The following is a 23,695-nucleotide window of genomic DNA, read 5'->3' on the forward strand; positions in this document are numbered from 1 at the left end:
GAAAACTAGCCTAAGAGGTGATGGTGCTGTTTGGACATAAGTAGACTTAACTGTAATTAAAATACAAGGTTTTCCCATGCCTGGCCTTTCTAGATGTGCCTCTCTCTGTTCAGTTACTCTCTAGGGTTTGATTTTGCAGCTCTAGGTGCCTAATAAAAGGCCTGTCTAATAAAAGAATCTTAGGTTATTGTTCGGCGGGGGGGGGGGGGGGGGGCGGTTTAATCTACAAATCTTTTTGGCCAAACCCCTCATTCTGTAGTGAGGAAACAATGTTTTATTAGGTAGTTCAAAATCAAGATCACTCATTCCCATTTTTTTTCTGATTCTGCCTTTATGACTCTGTGCCAGGTGATCTACACAAGACTGATAGAAATATACTGCTAACTAGAAATCTCATCAAACAAACTGAGCCACAGTTTAAGTCCCATAATATAGAAATTCTGATTTACTTAGCTTTTATTGCATTTGTTTTCAAGTACCTCACTGAGGATAATTTCATTCCAACATTAATATGTCTGGAAGGTATATTATTAGGTGGATTACTTCTGTAGTCTCATCTAGACAACCAGTTCTCCATTAGCTTGAGGATATTGGGAACTTTATTCACATACACTGGTCCTTCCTATTAAATTTACTTGAGCTTCTTATCCTTTTCCTAACACTGTAGTCATCTCTAATGCAGCTTGAGAGACAACTTAACGTTTGAACCATTAGCCCATGATTTACCTTCTACGGATGGGTTTCCTTTGAAAGCAAATAAACTCAACTAAATGTGGGGGAAGAGAAATGTATGCTGCTGAATGCTATGCTACATACAGTGTAGAATATGGATATATATACTTCTAACAGTTCCCTTCGTAAATACACCCCAGTCTTTTCCTAATAGAATACTTTATTTGCCAACAACTATTGACTATGCTTCATAAAATGTTGTGAATAAGCTTTATAAGCGGAAGTTTTCATATTAACTTATTTCAGATGGGTTTATCTTCATTTCTAAATAATTTTCAATTACAGTGATTCTAAATTCTAACTTTCTCTGTAATGAACTTAATTTAATAATGACCTGTGAACATCTAAAGGCAAAACAAGTCTGTTACACAAATTCTAACCCCTCCCCCATTTCCCTATACATTTATGTTGATATGTAAGCCAAGAATACTATAATGTACTCAGTGCCAAAAGCAAATAATTTTCCTTTATTAGACCCTAAAAAATTCATTAACTAGTCTATTTTATGGCTTAACTTCTGTATACTTAGTCCTTTTCTTTTATGACAGAAAACTTTGTGGACAGGGTTTTTTGTTGTTTTTGGTTTCTTAGATGTACTGTTAGAATGTTAGACTATAAAAAGGATGTGGAATACTTGAGAGCTTTTGAGACAATAGCAGCTATTCATGTATGATGAGGATAAGTATTCTTTATCTTTAGGTCATGCTTCAGAGTAATGCCAATAGGAATAGTGTTTACTTATTTATGTATTACTTAGCTTCTGGGTCATGTCAGTTATTAATGATATATTGAAAACTTGATTCCATTTTAAAATGGAAAAGGAAAGCAGCAGCAGTCTCCTAAACTGTTCTAAATGATATTTTGCAAAATTAAGTACTTAACATTTTTTTAAAGATTGGCAGAAAGAATTCTCATGATTTATGTGATTAACCATCAAATATCTATCGAATAGAGCAGTCATTTCAAGATTCTGTTCTTAAAATAAGGTTAAAGTTTGTTAAAAATGTATGAGTTATGTTTGAAGTACTTAATGGCAGTAGTAAATTATCCTTATTTCCTATTTTGTCTTTATAGCATATAGCACTTTCTACATTGTGGGTTTAATATTATCCATGCAGATACCTTTTGTGGGATTCCAGCCAATCAGGACAAGTGAACACATGGCCGCTGCTGGTATGCAAAAATATTTATTTTCCCTTTTCTGAATACATGAATGCATGACTGACCAGTCTTCAAGGGAATGAAGTTTTTTTGGTGTTTGTTGTTTTTAATTTTCATCATACTGGTTCTGAAACATTGCCACTATAAAATGTGAATGTCTGTTCTTGAAACATTGCCACTATAAAATGTGAATGTCTGTTCTTGAGACTTTTCTGATACTATGTTCCCAAATGTGCCTATTTTCCTAACTACTGTTGTTTTGAAAAGGGAGACTATCCCTTTTTGCATAATCCATGTTATTTGCAGACACTAAATAACATATGTTTTGTTTAAACAGATATTAAGTAGCATATCTGTACACTGAGTTTACTGTACCACTGGGTTTGCATTTTAGCACATTTAGAAAGAACATGGTATAAATGTTTATGTCCCTTACATCTCCCTAGAATATTTTATCCACTAACTGAAATTAATGGCTTTAATACAATATTCCTCCATATAAAAGACTACTTTGCCATTATTAATCTAGGTTACAATTAACAAGATAATGGGAGATCTTTGAATAAAACTTCAACAGATTCTCAACACAAGGTCCATGACACCCATAGGAAGTCTGTGGGTAGTTATTTTATTTGCAACATTTTATAAGTATCAGAATGTTTAACTCTCTGAGGGGATGTTCCATAGCTTTTATCAGATTCTAAGTTAGAATCTTGAAACCCATCCCCTCCAAATAGGTTAAGAACCCACACCTTACTGTTACATAGCACTTTATGAATACTTTTACTTACATTTCTAATTTTTAAAATATATTTATTTATTTTTGAGAGGGAGCGAGTGGGGTAAGGGGCAGAGAGTTAGAATCCCAAGCAGGATCTGCTCTGTCAGCACAGAGCCTGTCGCTGGGCTTGAACCTATGAACCATGAGATCATGACCTGAGCCAGAATCAAGAGTTGGACGATTAGCCAGCTGAGCCACCTAGGCACCCTACTTACATTTCTAATTTGATATTATGAAATTACCAACTAGTTTGATAGAGAAATGCATATCCAGTTTTGAGTATATATCATTTATAGCAGTTATCTCACTTTTTATGTATTTGGGTTATTATTTCCTAAAATCTGAGTCTTTGATTATACCTTACCTAACCATTCTAAAATGGTTAAAATTGTGAAAAATAACTTTCATTACTAAATTTTTTTAGAAGAAAAGTCAATATGCCATGTTGGATTTTTAGAGTTTTTGTGTCTTTTAGTTTTACACCTAGTGCTTTTGTATTATGTTTTGTACATTTTGACAATTAAATACTTTTTGCTATTCCTACTTTAGTTTTATCTTAGCACTCACCCTTATGTTTAGTAATTTAGAGTCTTACATAAGTGTGTAATTGAGGTCATGTCCTGTCACTCAGCTATAAACAGTAACTATTAGGATTCTTCTGATCCAAGTCATTTGTATCCTTCAGTAAATCTTAGAGCTATTTTTTAATGGCAATTCTGTATTTTTTTCTCCCTAGAAAACATGTTACTAAAATATGGGACAAGAGAGGAGTTTAATGTGATAAATAGGCTCTAGTTATTGAAATGAGATTTTTCTTACCTGGTCTGTGTATGGGGAGTCTGATCATATAAAAAAAAGTATATATATATATATATATATATATATATATATATATATATAATTTTTTTTAATTGGTTAACTGTCATTCGACAAAGGAAATGTTGGTTAGATGAAATGACTAGTCTTTGATATGTAAAGTACAGGGTATTCTAAGAAGCTCATCTAAATTAACATCTTAAAATATCTTTGGGAAAGTGCTTTGTTGATTATTTATATCACCCTTTTCTTTAATCAGGTGTCTTTGCATTGCTGCAAGCTTATGCTTTCTTGCAGTATCTGAGAGACCGATTAACAAAACAAGAGTTCCAGACCCTTTTCTTTTTGGGTGTATCACTAGCTGCAGGTGCTGTGTTCCTTAGTGTCATCTATTTGACTTATACAGGTAGGTGTCATAACCTATAGAGTGCAAATCTTGTCTCTAGATTATTCGAAAAGGTAATTCTTCTACAAATTTTGTGTACTTTTCATTTATCCTAGTAGTTCAAATACTGTGCTTGTATTTACAAACAATATGAAAATAATAGTCAAAGGTTCTAAAATCTGAATAGCACTATAAATTTTGATTTTTTTTTTTAACTGTACCTAATTTTGGTGCTTCAGGCTCTGATAAATATACTTCCAAACACCCTTCTCTTGATAGATGAACAGGCCCAAACTGTATAAAATTCAAAGTTTCCAGTGTTACTGCAAACTTGCCCTTTCTTGTGTGTATTACACTCTTTCTGTCTCTTTCCAACTTTTAAACACTCAACCAAATCAGTTTCCATCTGCTCCTGGCATAGCTCAAAACCAAGAAGGATTAATTGACAAGAGTAAAGGCAAGAATGTTTAAAATCATCTTTGAACTTTATCTAAATTTGGCACACTGCCTTAAATAATTTAGACATCTTCCCCCTTTTTAAGTTATCAAATGCTATCTTAATGTCTTAGCTTTATTTACTAGTCAACTAGAAGTTTGAAGGAGAATGGGAAAACATTATACAGTTTTATCTGTTGACTTTTTGTATATCTCTGGAAATGTGATTGCCATGGATATTTGTTTTTATATGATTACTAACCTTATTTTGCCTGACTGCCAGCTGTATGAAATATGTTGTCACCTATAAAAGAAAACTGAAATTCTTTTAATATTAATTTAACCCATAGCAGTCAATAAACATAAACAATAAAAAGGCAGATTGATTTCCTCTCCATTTTTTCCTTCCAAGGTTACATTGCACCATGGAGTGGCAGGTTTTACTCATTATGGGACACTGGGTAAGTGCAGATACGTTATTTGCCCTCATACTACTTTAAAATACCTTTTTTCCTCTGTTACATGTCAGTACTTGGGCAGCGTTTCTTAAGTGTACCTAGCATCTACTAGTTCGGTAAATGTTGACTCCCTCGTAATTTATCTTTGTTTAAAATTCCTGTTTAGAATACACCTTTAGTATGATACATGTAATTCATGCATTTCTTTTCTATAGAGTCAACTCCTTATTTTAGTTTTGTTTGTCAGAACATTTAGGGTAACATTTGTGCCCTTTTAATGATTGATTTTTGTTTTTAACCATTATATTGTTTCCATCTTCTAATAATATTTAATTTTTAACTCTTAAGGTGCTATGTTATAAGCCCATATGCCATAGATACGAAGGAAGAATTTAAGTTTTTTCCTAATACCACGTTATCGTAAATTCCTTGATAGTTTTAATCTATCAAATACACTTGAGGATACTTTTTGCATTTTTGAAGAGTGCTATTATAAAATGAATTAATAAAAATTTTGGTTTTAAGTTAGACATCTAGTTCAATAAAACCTGTCTCTCAAATCTTTTCCTAAGGATAAGAGTATACGCTGCTGATGGTAATTTATCTTTGTTTCCTCTTTCCGCTTTTCTGTCTTCTTTGTTATTCCCTATGTGGCCTAATAAATCTATTAATAAAAAATTTATTGACTGGGCCTGCCCTTTGATGTGATACCAAAAGGGTTCATACCCAGGTCTAATTAAAAGTGGAAGCAAATTATTTATAAATGACTGAAGCTGACATTTAGACACATATTTCAAGAGATCGTGGATCACCAGAAAGTTTAGGGGAAATCCCTGGTTGTAGACAGTTACTCTGAATAGGTCAAATTACAAGGTCAAATTTTTGTAAGTAATTTATTTGACTATTTTGGGATCCCAGGGTATTTCAGGAGTAATTTGTCCTCTCCGTTTCCCTCACCTACATTTGCATCATTTTGTTAGGAAACGTATTATGGCAATTTGGTACCTTAATAGATAAGATATTTCTGCTAGTAGTAAGTCCAAAAGAATGAAACTTGCTGGTACAAACATAGGAGATGGTAAGCAAAACTTCAGGAAATTCCTATTTGAGCAAAGATTTTTGTATTAAAAGTCAGAACCAACACTTTTATAACTGGTTTTGGAGAACTCTTCCAGTATTAGGGGTGGCATATTGGTTTTTAGTTTTACCCATGTAGACTAGATTTATTTCTAGTTAGCAGGTTACATTGGAACATACTTTTAAGCAAGAACGGGTGGGAAATAGGAACCATATTTACAGTCAAAGGAAATTTCTTCATCTAAAAGGAACTCCTTCCTATTTTAATTTTAAACAATATTAACTTTTTAAATACCAGGTATGCAAAAATACACATTCCAATTATTGCATCAGTGTCTGAACATCAACCTACGACTTGGGTGTCTTTCTTCTTTGATCTACATATTCTTGTGTGTACCTTCCCAGCAGGCCTATGGTTCTGCATTAAAAATATCAACGATGAAAGAGTATTTGGTAAGAGATTTTTAATCAATACTTTGATTTGGAACAATTGTTTATTTTCTTTATTGAGATTATCACTTTAAAGTTTTATATCTCTTTGCTGGGGCTATGCATATTCTAGATAAATTTCTTCTCTTATTTTGTGTAAGTGTTTAGCCAAGAAAAATTCTGTGAATTTGCATTATGTATATACTCATTAACTGTTTTAATTGAGAACTAGTACATAAATTTTTCATTCAATTGATGATGTTTTCTGAGAGAGTAATGTTATTTATAGACCATGGCTGAGAATTGGAAATTATAACTTTGTTGACAATATAGTCTTTATTTTCTATATTAGATCTGATTACATAGGAAGAAGTTCGCAGGGGCATCCATTGCCCAAATTTCAGTGTAAACAGATGTAAAATTTCATCTTTAAGTAAACACCCTCTTCACTGATAGATTTGTATATATTTCCAACTAAAAAGACAGTAATACAAACTATTTTAATGACATTTGAAATATAAGTGGGCAAAATAAGCAGATACCAGAGACCTTTACAGGATTCAGTCATCGCAAGAAGTATGTTGTGGCTGTTTTGCACATGTTAAAACGTGAAACTTCAAAAAGGTTTTTAACATGCACAGGGTCACACAATCAAATAATTTGTAGTACCAGGACTTGAACCTGTACAAGTATGATACATGAACCATGAGTGACACTCAAGTTACTCTTCCAGAGTAAAGTCAGGAGAGAAAAATAGCACTTGTGCAAGTTATATAACGAAGGATGGTATTCCTTCTTGCCCTGTTTATATAGATCAGTGGGCTCTGGATAAGGCCGTATTAATATCCCGTCATTAAGAAGGATTTAGCTTAAACATTTGCCCACCTCATTACTCAGCAATCCCAATCCCAGGTATATACATACCCAAGAGGAGTGAGTGCTATGGCCAACAAAGGACATGTTTAAGAATGTACATAGCAACTTTATCCATAGTAGCCCCTAATTAGAAACATTCCAAAGATTATCAGCAGTAGAATAGATTAATAAATTCTTACTTGTTTGTACAATGTAGTATAACACGCAATTAATCAAAGAATAGCATGGGTAGAGACACCTGATGGGCAGTTCAATCAGTTGAACAACCAACTCTTGATTTCGGCTCAGGTCATGATCCCAAGGTCATGGGATCCAGTCCCCCATTGGGCTTTGCGCTGGGCGTGGAGTCTGCTTAAGATTCATTCAGTTCATTCTCTCTCTCTCTTTCCCTCTCTTTCTCTCCCTCTCCCCCCTTCCATCCCCCACCTTCGTGTGCACTCTCTTTCTCTCAAAACAAAAACAAAAGAATAGCATGGGTAAATAAAAACAATACAGAAGAGAACTTTTTTTATATAATTTCATTTTTAAGAAGTTCAAGAATAAAATCTGAATTGATGTTTTAGAAGTCCAAATCCAAATAGTGATTACCCTTTTTGGGGTGGGGGGGAGGTGCGATAGCAGCTATGAAGTGGGAAGAGGCATGAGGGTTCCTTCTGAGGGAGATATATACAGGAGTCCTATATTTTGGTATTGGTGGTAATTACATAGATGTGTGGGTATGTAAAAATTCATTGAGCTATACATTTAAGGATATGGTATAATGAATCTATTTTTTTAGTCAAAAAATTAGTTTCAAATGAGATACGAGTTCTTAAATCTCTTGACAGTAACTTTACAAGTTCCTCCTTTGGTTAATAAGTTATATTCTTCTCATCCCATTCTTTTTTTTTTTTTTTTTCTTTGTGAGAGGCCAAAAATTGAGAGGGGCAAAGAGATCCCATGAGGGGGAGAGAGAGAGAAAGAGAGAGAAGCAGAGCTCACCTGAAGCAGGGCTTGAGATCACAACAGGATCATGACCTGGGCTGAAGTCAGATGCTTAACCAACTGAGCCACCCAGGCCCCTCATCCTATTCTTACTTTAAAGCAGGCTGTAAACCAAATACTTGTACTGGCTTTTCATTGACTATTTGCTTCTGTAAACTTATTGAGCCTAATAATATAATTCACCCAATATGTTTTCATCTGTCAGCTGTGGATTTCCTAATATGTGATGCTATCGACGAATAATGAATTGTCTTCTTTCCCATAATTAAATTTAAATCATGATACATTTGCCTAAAACTGTTGATATGTAATGTTTAGTCCATTTGATTTACAATTTCTAAATATGACTATTGAAACAGTCAGTCAGTATTAATCAGTTTAAAAACAATTAGCTCTTTAATGAGATGTTTGTCTCTTTTTAACTTTGGCTTATTTTTAGCTTTGGTAGCATTAAATATTGAGTTGAGTTTCCTGTGAGCATCTTCTGAAGTGTCATAAGAGAACTTGTCTTTGCAGTTGCTCTGTATGCAATCAGTGCTGTCTATTTTGCTGGAGTGATGGTGCGGCTGATGTTGACTTTGACTCCGGTCGTCTGTATGCTATCTGCAATTGCCTTCTCAAATGTTTTTGAGCACTATTTGGGGGATGACATGAAAAGGGAAAACCCACCTGTGGAAGACAGCAGTGATGAGGATGATAAAAGAAACCCAGGAAATTTGTATGATAAGGTGGGAATCTAAGTAAGGCCTTTAAAATTTTTAAATATTTTATGTTTTCTACCATGGTAAAAACTATACATATTAAGAAAAAGGATTTAGACAGCCTGTGACATTTCTAGTTGGTCTTGACTGTTTGCCTCAGAATTTGAATCCTGTTTGGTCTTTTAGCGTGAAGTATATATGATGCAATCACAGAAGGAATTCTCATTTCTTATTGTCAGGTTTTCTCTAAAACTCCTCCACTTTTAAGAGGAAAAACCTTGTGCTCTATTTAGTTACATAAAAATTTGCATTGCTGAAACTATGTGCACAAGTGCTTCTCCTTCAGATCCTTATTCAGTGTAAACTTTTTAAATATTTGGTTGATTGAAAAGTAAACTAAAGGGAAGAAAGCCTCTAGTTTGTTAGCAACAAGCGGTTGGCCAATATGATGTAATTCACTTTTAACCTGTCACGTAACAGCAGGAGTATATTTGATTCAGGAATAGAAAAGACTTGTAAGAATTAGAGCACTTGCTTTGGATGACTGTTTTTGTTTTTTTGTTTTGTTTTGTTTTTTTGTTTTTTATCCCAAGTTGTTACTTATTTTCACGAGGGTGGGGGGAAAGAACCTTTCATGAAAAAATACGGAATGCTTCAGGAATATGCATGTCATTCGCACAGGAGTTATACTAATCTTCTCCATGTTGTTCCAGTTTTAGTACATGTGCTGCCCAAGCAAGCACTTGGATGACATATTAAACTTTACTGTTTGAATATTAACTAGGTTTTTAAATACCAATAACCAGTGAAACTTCCTCGTGTAAATATTAACTTTAAAAGTCTTCATTTCATTATTATAAGTCCAATTATAACTCATACAGATTTGTATTAGTAAAGCACATTCTTTTGTGGTGGTGGTTTTGTGTTTTGTTAACTAGCCTTGCAATTGAGAACGTATGAGTCTGTTCTTTCAGTTTTGGGTGGGATTTTTTGGTTGTTTTCAAAAATGTAATCTTCACAAGTCTGTTATTTTGGGGTTTTGGTAATTAGAAGATGGATTCTGATAATGTGGGCTTGTCTTATACCGAAGTCCTGTAGATCTGAATTTTAAGTGGCCATTGTCATTTTCAGGACAAGAAATTCACATTTTCTAAGAAAAGGTTGCCAGAATGAGGCCTATTGGTTATCTCCTTTTGTTTTGTTTTGTTTCATTTGTATTTAAGTAAAACAGAAGGGCACCTGGATTTGAAAGCTTCTTACTGAGATATTTTGCCCTGTAATCAGCTCCTGGAATGGGTAGCCTTCTCATTCACATTTAACTTTAGAATTTACCTTGGTAATTTTTAGAAAACCTTGCATCACCCACACAAGAATACCTGAGGATTGTACATTTTCATTCTCAAAGAATTAAATTGGTTTAACATTCTCCCAACATTTTCCCTGAGTGTTTTAATGAAGCAAGGCAAATGATGAACTAGTCTAACCAGTATTTTCTATCTTCAGGCAGGTAAAGTGAGGAAACATGTAACTGAACAAGAAAAAACTGAAGAGGGATTAGGTCCTAATATAAAAAGCATTGTCACCATGTTGATGCTGATGCTATTGATGATGTTTGCAGTCCACTGTACTTGGGTCACAAGCAATGCCTACTCCAGTCCCAGTGTGGTCCTTGCCTCTTATAATCATGATGGGTAAGAAAGTAACTTGGCTACAAAAGGATTTTATACCTACTCTTTTTTTTTTTTTTTTCTGTCTCAAAAGATAGAATGATGTTTGTGAGGCCCTGCATTTGAATCTACCACGTTTTTCTTTCAAACCCCACCCCCGCCCCCCCTGCTTCCACCCCAGCTTCTGCTTCACTTGGGTACTTAGACTTACAGAGTATCAGGCCCCTACTAAACCAGAATCTGCTCTTTTTTTTTTAAGATAGCCAGGTGATTTGTGTGCATATCTAGCTCTTCATGGACATTTCCCGTCCTCTTGTTGAGGCTTTTAAAACATGAGATTGTTTAATGGTTCAGCGCCTCAAGATTTTAGATTACCCTCTTCACATTTAAGATCTTATTTACAAGAATATTGTGATTCTTTTCAGCACGAGGAATATCTTAGATGATTTTAGAGAAGCTTATTTTTGGCTAAGGCAAAATACAGATGAACATGCCCGAGTGATGTCTTGGTGGGATTATGGCTATCAGATAGCTGGAATGGCTAATAGAACTACTTTGGTGGATAACAACACCTGGAATAACAGCCACATAGCACTGGTAAGAATTTGATAAAAGATCAAAAATTCCAAATCCTTAGCGGTCAGGCTTCACTTGTGATTAAGTAGAGAATGTGGGTAAAAGTATTCTTTCCTGAATTCTCAAAATAACTCTTCACACATTTATTGAACAAAGCGAATTCCAGGTATGCTTATATATTTTGTTTTTAAGAATGGTATTGACTCGGGGTGCCTGGCTGCCTCAATCTATAGAGCAAGCAACTCTTGATCTCAGGGTCATGAAGTCAAGCCCCACGTTGGGCATGGAGCCTACTTAAAAATTTTTTAAAACATGAAAACGAAATGGTATTTATCTAAGTTTCATTCAGAATTGTAGACTGAATTATTTGCAAGGATGTAAAGCCAAAGGTACTGCATTGTATGGGCATGTAAATTATGTCCATTCAAATAAGTAATTTGCATAAATTAAGGTAATCCCCTCTCGGTTCTCTAAAGATTTTAAATAGATAATGGATGTTAACCAAATGAGTTCTATTTGTATTAGCATTGTAGCTAATCATTGGACATCCGGTAGACTGAGAAGAATATATTTGTACCAGCTAGATCGCTGGTCATCCCTGGCCTCGCACTTCTGAGAAACTGTATTTCTATTAAGCTTGCCAGCTTTTATATTAAAATATTAATTTCATGAAACTTAACTATTAGAACATGTATTCAGATTTTGACATTCCTGCTGTAATTGGCTCTGTTCTGTATAAGTGTTAAGCTTATAAATCTTGGTAAATTTGTTGAATTCATAGCAGATCATTTCTTTAAAAAGAATTCCATGTAAATCAATGTACATTCCATCCAATGTACATTTTTATTTTTAAGTGTATTGTGGGACTAAATATATACATTCTCATTTTTTATTCTATAGGTAGGAAAAGCTATGTCTTCAAACGAAACAGCAGCCTACAAAATCATGAGGAGTCTGGATGTAGATTATGTTTTGGTTATTTTTGGAGGAGTTATTGGCTATTCTGGTGATGACATCAACAAGTTTCTCTGGATGGTTAGGATAGCTGAAGGGGAACATCCAAAAGACATTCGGGTAAGAAGCTAGATCATTGCATATGTGTGAAAGGCAGCTTCCAGTGTCCCAAGTAATTTTCCTATGCTAATTGTATAATACTTGTTTTTGTCATCTTATGCCCCAAATTCGTCCCTCACTCTTACTTTACTATTTATTAAAAATGTACTATGAGCATTTTTCCAGGTTTAAGACTTTTGAAATTCACCCCTGGTACTTCTATTCTCCCCTACAAAACAGTCCTTTCTTAAGACTCTTGCTTTTTACTCTGTCACAGCCTCTCACTTCTGCCCCTTTTTTCCACTTCCATTGCTTCCACTCTGATACTAACCCTTATGATTGTAAACCCGAAATAGGATGGTAACCTTGAAATTGCTGTCTTTGCCTTAATCTTGCTTCCTCTCCCTATCTAACATGACATTGATCATGTCACTTTCCATCTTAAAAGCCTTCAGTAGATTAAGGGCCTTGAAATCAGAGAGACATGAGTTGCAACGAAAACCCTGCACTGTCAGCTTGGTGCTATGGACCGCTTATTTTTGGCCAGTCAGCATCACATGCTTGAAGCGCTAGGTCTCATTCTTGGTTCTGGTGTTATAATGCTGATTAAGATAGCCTAAGATCATCACTGATGGGGAGACCGGGAATAGTTAATTTGTGGTGCCCTTATGAAAATTTTGTGGTAACGTGGATGAAGCTCAGCCTAGTGGTTGGTATGAAATAATCTCTGTAATGAAGCAGTGGTATAAGATCCAAACTCCTTAGCTGGGAATGTAAACCCCTTAATGCTTCAGTTTCCTGTGCTGGCCTCTTATCCCTCTGCCGACTTTTTTCCATCTCAGTCTACTCTAGCCCATGAAATTTGCCTTGTGGTTTCTTTCTTTGACTTATACCTGTACTTATATACTCTTCTCTTTCTTGAATACTTTCCCCACCACATTTGTGTCCACTTTCCAGAAGCCCTTCTCTGGTGCATCTGGGTATTTATTCATCATCAAATCACATGCAGCCTGTTCTTTTAGTAGATTTAAGCTATATCTCCCTCTCAGTTGTGAGCTCATAGAGGATTGGCACCCATCATTGTGGTTTACATGATGAAGGGACAAAAGATGAGAGTAAGATTCACCAGTGACCCAGAATAAAAGAACCTTTCGGGAAAGTGTGTGTATGTGTGTCAAATGACAGGGACAGAGTAAAGCGCTTGATTTTCTGTTCAAATGTAAATGCTCTGATGTTTTCCCTTCAATATGATTTTAAAACATTACTTCATTGTATTAATCTTAATTTTCCCGGTACATGATTTCATATGTGGATTTGCTTTTTAGCAGTATTAAAATTGCGATGTATGATAGCTCCAGTTTCCATGCTTTTTAAATTTAGTGTTTTTGAAATTTGAGAATAGTTAATACATTCACATTGTTCAAAAAATAAAATATAAAGAGATACACAATCATAACCTAACCCCTCCTCCAAGAAAAGCAAAAGTCCATGGTGATCACTTATTATTTTCTTGTGATTCTTATTCAAGCAGGTAAGCAGTACCAAAATACATATCTTGTTTTTGCTTTTTTCACTTCGCAGTAGATCTTGGAGATCTTCCCGTATTAGAATATGGAGAGCCTTCTCCATTCCTTTATTGCATATTTGCACAGTGTGCTTTGTTGTGTGTGCGCACCATGATTCCTTTAACCTTTCCCTACTGGTGGACATTTAGGTTTTTTCCAGGTTATGTTAAATTTATAAATTAATCTTCTAATACCATGTTTTTTTCAGATGTAACTAAATACAGCTTTCCGAAGATATTTCAAAAGCTGCCTCTATAAGGGGAAATAAAGGGGGAAACTGGTAGCTTTGAATCTGTTATACTGAACTGACAGAAATTTAATTTCTTTCTTATAGGAAAGTGACTATTTTACCCCACAAGGAGAATTCCGTGTAGACAAAGCAGGATCCCCCACGTTGTTGAATTGTCTTATGTATAAAATGTCGTACTACAGATTTGGAGAAATGCAGGTTGGTTATATCAGTTCTTACATAATCTTCTTCAAAGGAATAGTTTTAAAGTAGTCTTGTTTGTCTCTAGAAAACAGGATAATGAATGTTACAATTGTGCTGTGAAGAAAAATGTGCTTATCTATAGATTCCGTCTCCCCACCCCTTAAATTTAGATTTCTGAAACTATGAAAAGTTAGGGAGAGAATTTTTTAGAACAAAGATTTCTTTCCAACATATTAACACTAGGCTCAGATCCCACCTTTGCTTGCCATCTCACCTTTTGACCTCGTGCCTTTGGAAGACAGTGTTCTACAGAGAAGTCTTCTAGGTAGGAAACAGTGTGATCTTGAGTAGGTTACTTTGCTGCTGGGTGGGGAATAGCCTGAAATTAAAGAGTTTAGTTACATAGTCACTTCAGATACTAGTTCTATCCCTGTTCTGTTATCATAACTAGTTAGGACTATCTGGGTGAGAGTTTCCTAGGATATTAGAATGATGTGGGTACAAAAGCTTAAGGGTCCATAAAATGAGTGAATGTGCAAAGAAACATGGTGGCAAAAAGAAAACACTGGACCTCCTGCCATAGTACCTCAGTTTCAGATTCCGCTCTGGCTGGACAAGTCACATTCCCTGGACTCATTTTTTTCCTCGTCTGTATAATGGGAGTTGGACTGATGACTTGATTTCTGAGGTCTTTTATAGCTCTTAGGTCGCATGACTGCAATGCCAAGTTACATCGTCATACTGAGATTTCAGTGAATGCTGCCCAATTTCATATCGCTTTCTGATAAGCTGATGCTAGAAGGCAGAGGAAAAATTGCTTGTCGAACTTTATACAAATACCAGGAGTCAAGATAATTATTAGAATTATTCTATAGGTGGCTTTTGTTTTTCCATTCTCCTGGTTGTTGTTTTGTTTTTTGAAGTACAGTTGGCAACACAGTGTTACATTCGTTTCAGGGGTACAACATAGTGATTCCACAAGTTTGGTTGTTACACTCACCAATGTAGCTGCCATCTGCATACAGGGCTATTACACAGTACCAGTGATGATATTCTGTATATTCTGTAGGTGGCTTTGAGAAAATAGACAATTTTACTACTGGATTTAGGGCTTTGTTTATGTTTTGATTTTTTTTTTTTTTTTTTTGAAGGCAACTGCTTGGTCTCTACACTCACATAAGAACGGACCACTTAAGTCGTGATAACTGGCTACTTTAGAAAATGGGTCAAAGATTAGTTTCTCTGGTCATTAATGATAGCATTAAAGGACTTTTCTTTCATTTTTGGGGGGCTATCCTTTAAATTATTAACAGTTTTAAGTCATGTTTCTACCATGTGCTCATTCTGATGCGTTCCATAGTCAAGAATAGTAAGTGCTTAAGATAGGAGGATAACTTTTCTATTGTGTAGATCTGCAAGAACAATTTATTCCCTTATTAGAGTTTGTTTTGTTTTAAAGTTGAATTTGCTCATGCTCTGTGTGAACATAAACTTAGTCTGAGAATTTCTTAAAATCTTCTCCCCTCCCCCCATTTTTTCCTCTTTTCATTCCTCATAAATCCTCCCGTGGTTTGGCTTTTCTAACTTCCTTTATAGTTCCCACTTTCTGGATGTAGTATCGCTGCTTACTTGTGCATTTATTTAACAAATAACACTGGGGAGATAAAGCCACCCTCTGAATAAGATAAAGTCATCATGCAGCTTACATCCTGGTGGAGGATACAGGTAACTTTAAAAATAAATAAAACATTTTAGCAGTGAATGCTAGTAGAGTAAAAGATAAGGAAATAATGGAGGAGACTTCTCAACCACCAATTTCAAGAAAATATTTCCCTGAATAGATGGTGTTGGGCTGAGACCAAATGATAGAAAGGAATCAGCCTAGCGGAAGAGCTGAATGAAGAACTTTCAGGCTGAGAGAATCGACTCGTGCAAGGCCCTGAAACAAAAGAAGTCCCTTCTGTGTGTTTCTCTGTAAACCTATAAAAAGGGCTTTGATGGATCTCATTTGGCTGTTTTGGGTTTTTTAATGCCCGCAGGCTGCTCATCTACTCTAAGGGTGCAGTGCAATTCTAATTCTGCTGTATTTAATTTCTCTCTTCCTGAGTTCTTCCTATCTAGTTAGCAACATATGAGAAATGTTACAAGATACTACTCTGATTCTGTTTTCCTAGTTTAAAGGGAGAGAGTTTCACTCATTAGAACACTTACATCTGAATGTTTTCTAATATGGTTAACATCCCATACTAATGTCACTTTTGCAGCTGGATTTTCGTACACCCCCAGGTTTTGATCGAACACGTAATGCTGAGATTGGAAACAAGGACATTAAATTCAAACATTTGGAGGAAGCCTTTACATCAGAACACTGGCTTGTGAGGATATATAAAGTGAAAGCACCTGATAACAGGGAGACACTAGACCACAAACCTCGAGTCACCAACATTTTCCCAAAACAGAAGTATTTGTCAAAGAAGGTGGGTGCCAAGGGAAGTCATTACTGAAAAACAATTACTAAAAATTCCTGGTAAATTTTAATTTGCTAGCTCTCTGTAGACTATGGCTTATCTACAAAGTAAGTATCAAGCTAGCCTCCTAAGGCCATTCCTTTCAAACCGAGCACTTGAGATATCTCAAGCAGCAGCCTTTTTTGGATAGCATAGTGGTTATTAGTAAACTGAGGTGAGGTTTTCCAGAGGCATTCTGGCTTTTAGTTTGGGTGATTCCAATTAGTAAGACTTATTTGAAAGTAAGATAGGTCTGTGGCCATCACTTTCTAAGCTTTTATGAAAGTAAAAATGCCAAATACCCAAGTACAGTTGCAATTGGTTTATCTTTTGGTCAAAGCTAATTTATATTGCATTTTCATGTTCCATTCTTAATATGTTGTTGTTCATTGACTGAAAACTAAGTTTGAATTGGTCAAGTGCTGAATTTTTGAAAAAAATCATTTCTCTTAAGATAATTATTTTTAAATGTAATGATCATGACAAAATTGTAGACAGGAATTATGATGATGAGACTATTATAGTCCCTTTGTAAGCAATATTTAGTAAGATATGAAGTATTTTATTGAAGGTCATTATTGCTCACTTAAGCCAAATAGATCTAATCTTAGCTCTAAAAGGCACTAAAAATGACTATTTACATAGGTTGCTCTCTATGGGAGATGGGAAATAATGAGCCGGTCAAGTAAAATATTAAGGTTGCATTTTACGGGACTACGCTTATAATAGTAATTATTGGACCCATTTCAGTCGTAAGTCTTGAGAGATGCTTAGGTTTAGTTTACATTGTTCAGAATTTTTTTTTAAATCATTAAAACAATTGCCTTTCCCTTTGCATTACTTAAAATGTATTCAAAGTCGATTATTTCAGTGTGTGCTATGAAAGTGCTGAATATTAGCTGTATGATATATAAATAAGAGCTTTTTAAATTAGTACTTTCTGTCAGATATAGATCACTATATCTAGACTGATATATTTAAATGTGGAGCTGACATGCAATGTGTTAGTCATATCACATTCACTTAACAGTCTTTTTGTACATCACATGACAAATGATCTGGTTTTTTATAGTCATGTGGCAGGAGAAACTGGTGAGTCACATCAGTGCAGAAGTCAAAGCAAATGGTGCTAGTCTCAAGGCAGTTACTCCCGAGACCTCTAAGCCCAGTTAAGGCCTACCCTTTCTGAGAAACAAGGCCACTGAAATTGCTGTCTGGCTGATGATAGTGGGTTTTCTGAATCTGACCTTCCTTCTCTTCCCGTCATTTCCCCCAAATCAGCAAGTGAATGGATCAGTAAAAATTGTCTGCCTTGTGTGCCCAAAACATATATTCTAGTAGCCAACAACATGGATTTTGAAGTTTGGGTTGCCATGGCTTTATGTTCTGTTTTATACTGCACTAGAGGAATATTTGCTTTCCTCTCTTAAGTCTCCAGCCTCTTCTAACCCAGTGCTTTAAATCACCTGTTTGAAAAAATTAGCACTTTTTTTCAGGATCAGTGGAGATAGGTCAGAGTGGAGACCCATGTGTCTTTATGATTTATCTTCTAAATTTTTTGCAGTAAGTTCTACCGCCACATTTGTGTAGCGATTTGTTTCTTACACCAGAAAACATCTGTTGAAAGTATTTTAGTGGGATCCTGAGGTGTTTAGAAAAATGTTATTTTTTAAAGATCTGTGAAACTCAGGGAATGTTACAGCTTTTTTTTCCCCTTGGTGTTTGGTTTTCACCTTTTAAATTATTTTTCTGCCTGAATTGGGAGGATGTGCCAAGTAATTCTATTTCTCTTTCATCTTTGTAGATAGGTACAATCGCTCTCATTGTACACATACCAAAACTAAGTTAATTTGATTTCTGACACACAGCTAATTCTTGGAGGCTACACCAGGAGTAGCATTAACACTTCCTGATTCCTTAGTCTAGTGTTATATTCTGTCATGCCTGGAAGTGTGAGTAATTCTTACAGCTAGGCATTTAGTGTGTTGGGAGGGGAGGGAGGGGCTCATTTACCTGGAGGTGAGGAATGTATGCTGTGCATTTGAGGAATGCTCTGGGTAGTGCTTTCATCTGAAAGCTAGGAACCTAGTCCAACTTATCTTGGATCTCTCTGCATCCTTAGCATAGAACTGTTATTAGTGTTCATCGATTGTTCAAGGAGGCAGCCAAGAGAAGAACTCTTAAGGGCTTATTAAGACAGTCTTTGTCACAGTGCTGTCAACCATGTGTGTATATATTATGCTGGGAGAAACCTGCACTAATACCACATGTTCTGTTTTCTTTTTTAGACTACGAAAAGGAAGCGTGGCTACATTAAAAATAAACTAGTTTTTAAGAAAGGCAAGAAACTATCTAAGAAGACTGTTTAAATGCACTGTTTGGGTTCCTAACTTGAAGCAGTTGTCCTTGTGAGAACCGGTCTTTGCCTTTAGCTCATGTCATGTTTCACAACGGAGGGTACAGAACCATCACTGGTCCAGATTAATGTACAAAATTTTCTGGCAATGCCTGATTTAAAAACTAAAATTGGCCTATTGAGAACAGCTATTTTCTATTTGTGATGTGAAGCAAGACAGAGCACTGCTGTAAATGTCTAACAGCAGGTTTTTTTTATTGGTACATATTATCCTTCAAATCTGAGAATTTGGACTAATTGCACCAAAGAACCCTCTAATTTGGTCCCTGGCACATGCATACTTGTCAATGTTTTTATTTTTTACGAGACCTACATTTTCTCTGAATTACCCAAATAGCAATATGTAAAATACAAATGACAAAATGTGATGTGATTCTCTTGAACCAGTAAACTAGTACAGGTCTGAGAAAGAGGTATTAGAAAAGTAATTATACTTCCTTGAACTATATTTATTTTCATGTTTCTCCAGTGCAAAGAATGTTTCATCAAATGTACATTTTCTGTTGCTTACTATTTGCTCTAAGAAGCTGCTGTTTCAAAGATGGACCTCTGAGTAACTAATTGATGCAAATAGTTTTTTATGTTGACACATTATTGCTGCTGTTAGCAGTTGTTTTCACCAGGTACTTACAGAGCAGATCTCATGCATTGTTCATTCAAGGGCTAGATTTATATCCTTCGGAAGGCATGGCAACTGCACAGGAGGTTTCCTACTGGGATCGGGTTTGGTATCACTGAGATGAGCACTATGTTTACATGCAAAAGATTAAGGGGGAAAAAACCCTTAAAGGGGACAGGTATCCAGAGTTCCTTTTCTGTGACTCTTCAAAATGACAAAGGATTTGTAAACTTTGCCTGGATTTGTCTTATTTTCTAATAGTTTCACCTTTCACAATGATTTTATCTTCTGCTCCATGTTTTTTTTTTTTTTAAATTCCTGAAGCATTTGATGAAACACTCTTTAATGCTATATGCATTTTCTTACTTTTATTAAAAATGTGACAATTGTCAAAAAATGCACTAAAGTATAAATGGAGATTGAACATGTTCATTTTCCAGCTTATAGGCAACTTTATATAGACTTGAAAATTTTCTCCAGTTGTTTAGTAAAAGTGAAAGAGAAAGGGTTTTTCCTGCCACAGGATATAACTTTTTTTTATATAAACAAGCATAACTTACCACTGCTTTTGGTGGAAAAGTGCAGAATAGTATGTACCTTTTATGAAGAAAAGTGTAATTTACAATATTCAGTGAGAATGTTACTGCTGATTTTCTTTTCCAAAGTGTAGAATATACTTTGATTTATAGAATTCATTTTTGACCCAGATGATAGTTCTTTTACAGACCAATAAAATGGCTGAACATTTTCACAAAGTGTAACTAAATCTGGATTTCTGATACCTTGTCATTTGGGGGATTTTATTTTACTTTGTTGCTTTAAAATTCAATGCAGAGAAGTTGTTGACTGTAGGGGAAATAAAGTTAATTCAAATTTTGTGTTAAGTGTTGTCTTTTACAAAAATTTTCTTTTTGGAAGGAGTTACAGAGTACCGAACATGTAATTCCTTCCTTGTTCACTTTCACAAAGGTTTCAGAGAATATGCGTACAGTAGTCCTCCCTCCTTGTTTGTGGTTTTGCTTTCCTCAGTTTGTTGCCCGAGGCCAACTGTGATCCAGAAGCAGATGATCCTCCTTATGATGCGTCTTCAGAAGGTCACTAGTAGCCTAACATGCCTCACAATACCTGCGTCATTCACCTCACTTCATCTCACGTAGGTATTTTATTCTCTCACAGCAGCACAAGAAGGGTGAGTACGGTACAATAAGATGTTTGGAGAGGGGGAGAGAGAGAGAGACAGACCACATTCACATAAATTTTTATTACGTAATTTATAATTTTGTTGATAATCGCTGTGCCTAATTTATAAACGAAACTTCATTATAGGTATGTATGTGTAGGAGAAAACAATTATAGAGGGTCGGGTACTGTCCGCATGGTTAGGCATCCACTGGGGGTCTTGGAACGTATTCCCCCACAGATGGCGGGGGAGGGCGTTGTAGAAAAAAAAGTCCTAGATTAGTTGGGTCTAGACCTACTGTTTTATTTTTCCTTCTTTCTGCTTCAGAATTCAAATCAGATTTTGACTTTTTACGAGTGAAGGGGGGAACATACCTAGCCAAGTAGGAACTTCATCTCCATTTAAAGGAGTCTAGATCTTACTTACACAGTCTTCATTGTAGAATTTTCTCAGTAAGAGCAAGAATGATGATCTTCCACCCGTCTCACTTTTAGGGAACACAATTTTGGCTCAGTGGTTCAGTAAAACACCATACTGTAACCCCATTTGTGGTTTTATTATAGCACTAAGTGAAATTATAGTAGTTTAAATACATTGGAATATTCGGTAATTGGCTCAAAACAGTCTTTAGATCTCTGAATTCATGTGTGATCACTAACACCAGATATCACAGAGGGAGGTATTAAAGATCATAGCCTTGAAGTTTTAGGCCATAAAACAGTTTTTGTTCCACATTTTAGAATCGAACAAAGCTGAGTGCTTTCGGGTATAAATAAGGCAGTGGGGCAGCAAATCCAAAGATAAAAATTCAGTTTTCAGACATAACACCATTACCTACCCAAGTGTGCATTTGTAGTTTTACTTCATTTGAGTCCCTAAGCCATGAGCCAGAGGCCAGAGGACCAGAGAGGATAAAAGCATCTTCCAGAGCATTACTGCTTTCCTATCTTACGGGACCATAAGACGAAAGATGCCTTTTTTTGTTTATTTGTGGCAAAAAAACCCTAAATTTACCATCTTACATCTGTACATTTTTAAATGTACAGTTCAGTACTTTGAGTACATTGTTGTGCAACCACTCTCCAGAATTGTCTTCATCTTGCTGGAACTGCTGCTCCTTGATGTGGGTTTTGTCAGACATCCACCTTGCGGCGTGTAATCCTCAATTAAGGTAGGTGGAGTAGTGGATACATGGAGAGCTCAACAGTAGCCTGCAATTGAGATGGTAGGAAACAGAGCATCCCTAAAGAGATCTGTCAAAGTTTCTTGTAAAGTAAATTTTTTTGTAATGGTGAAATGTAACAGAGAAGAACACGAAACTGTATACTTTAGTGAATTACCACAGAACAAGCAACTCTGTAACTACAACCCAGGTCAAGAGAACAGAACGATGCCAGAACTCCAGAGCAGAAGTTTCCTCATGCCCTTACCCAGACACTGGCCTGTCCCACTTAGCCTCCAAAAGGTAAACACTCTCCTAGCTTTCACAGTAATTACTGATTTCTGGTTCTAATACTTAGGTATTTCTCAAACTGCACCTACAGTTTGAACAATGTAGATGGAATCAAAGTTTTTTTTTATATTCGTCTTTTCCTCAGTTTGTATGAAATTTATCCAGAATGTTGCATGCATGCAACTGCATTGCTTTCATTGACAAAATAGTATTGTGTGTGTGTCCATTCCTTTACCTTCACACCACCTCACATCTTATTGGTGGGTATTTATGTTGTTTCCAATTTAAGGAGATTATAAATAATGCTATAGGAATGAATATCCTTTTACATCTTTCTTAGACCTTCCATACATACATATTTGGTGACTATTTACCTAATGAAGTAGAATTGCTAAAGAGGATATGAAAATTCTTGTAATTCTTACATCCTAATCCGTCAGTCTTTTTAATTCTCCCTTTCTGGTGGATGAATAACGGCTTCTCATTTTGTCTAATTTGCCTCTGTAAGAGGAGGTTGGCCATTTGGAAATCTTTTTATGTAGGTTTTGGTTCTAGTCCATTTTTCTCTTGGTTTTTCTTCTAATGTAGTATTAGTAGTAGTTCTTTATATATCTTGTATATAGACCCTTCATTTGTGTTGCAGACCACCTAGGAATTCATTATTTTAACGTAGTCTTATTTTTCAGTCTTTTGGGTGCCTGTAGCTTTCTACGCCCTGTTTAAAAAATCTTCTGAGATAGTCTCTTGTGTTCTTTTCCAGAAAGTTTGTTTTATATTTAGCTTTGTAGTCTGTCTGGAATTCATTTGTCACATACAGTGTGGATTGTTTTGAGATGCTTTTTGTTTTGCATACGTACACCTAGTTTTCTACCATTTATTGGGGAAAAACCTCCTTTTCCCACACCTCTGCAGTACTCCTATGCAGTAAGTCAGGTGTCCATTTGAGTCTGTTTCCGGACTCTACGTTATATTAGAGTTCTTAACCTTTCTTTGTTTGTTGTCTTAACGTAGCCTTAAGATCATGAAGATACAGTAAAGCAAGTCCCCCTCCCTTCTCAACCTTGTTCTTTAATCTTCTCTTAGCTGTTTATGGCCTTTTGCTTTTTTATATAAATTTTGGAACCAGGTTGTTAAGTAACACCAAAAACAGAAAATAAATGAAGGAAGGGAGGGAGGGAGGGGAGGGGAAGGAAGGAAGGAAGGAAGGAAGGAAGGAAGGAAGGAAGGAAGGAAAGGAAAGGAAAGAAAAAGAAACCTTGTCAGGCTTTTGATTGGGCATTGAAACTGTAGAATAATTTGGAGAAAATAAACAGCTTTAAAATACTGCATTCTTCTATGAACATGGGCTATTTATTTAGGTCTGGGTCATCTTTAATTTCTGTTTTACATAA

General features: G+C 35.6%; 1 protein-coding gene and 1 non-coding gene across 2 annotated transcripts in view; one reads left to right on the top strand and one right to left on the bottom strand.

The window, feature by feature from the left end:
- Positions 1–20,555, top strand: part of STT3B (STT3 oligosaccharyltransferase complex catalytic subunit B) — a 108,277-nt gene extending 87,722 nt beyond the window's left edge. Inside the window, exons 6-16 of the mRNA XM_043595603.1 lie at positions 1,807–1,905; positions 3,750–3,896; positions 4,723–4,771; positions 6,144–6,298; positions 8,651–8,862; positions 10,339–10,526; positions 10,928–11,099; positions 11,979–12,152; positions 14,031–14,144; positions 16,394–16,606; positions 18,925–20,555. Coding sequence (XP_043451538.1) covers positions 1,807–1,905; positions 3,750–3,896; positions 4,723–4,771; positions 6,144–6,298; positions 8,651–8,862; positions 10,339–10,526; positions 10,928–11,099; positions 11,979–12,152; positions 14,031–14,144; positions 16,394–16,606; positions 18,925–19,005 — 1,604 coding nt within the window. The 3' untranslated portion in view covers positions 19,006–20,555. The remainder of the gene's footprint in view (positions 1–1,806; positions 1,906–3,749; positions 3,897–4,722; positions 4,772–6,143; positions 6,299–8,650; positions 8,863–10,338; positions 10,527–10,927; positions 11,100–11,978; positions 12,153–14,030; positions 14,145–16,393; positions 16,607–18,924) is intronic.
- Positions 9,474–9,578, bottom strand: LOC122492472. Its single transcript, XR_006299657.1, has one exon. It is a non-coding gene; the product is annotated as a U6 spliceosomal RNA (small nuclear RNA).
- Positions 20,556–23,695: the final 3,140 nt, after the last annotated feature.

The sequence above is a fragment of the Prionailurus bengalensis genome, chromosome C2, assembly GCF_016509475.1.
Source record: "Prionailurus bengalensis isolate Pbe53 chromosome C2, Fcat_Pben_1.1_paternal_pri, whole genome shotgun sequence".
NCBI lineage: Eukaryota > Metazoa > Chordata > Mammalia > Carnivora > Felidae > Prionailurus > Prionailurus bengalensis.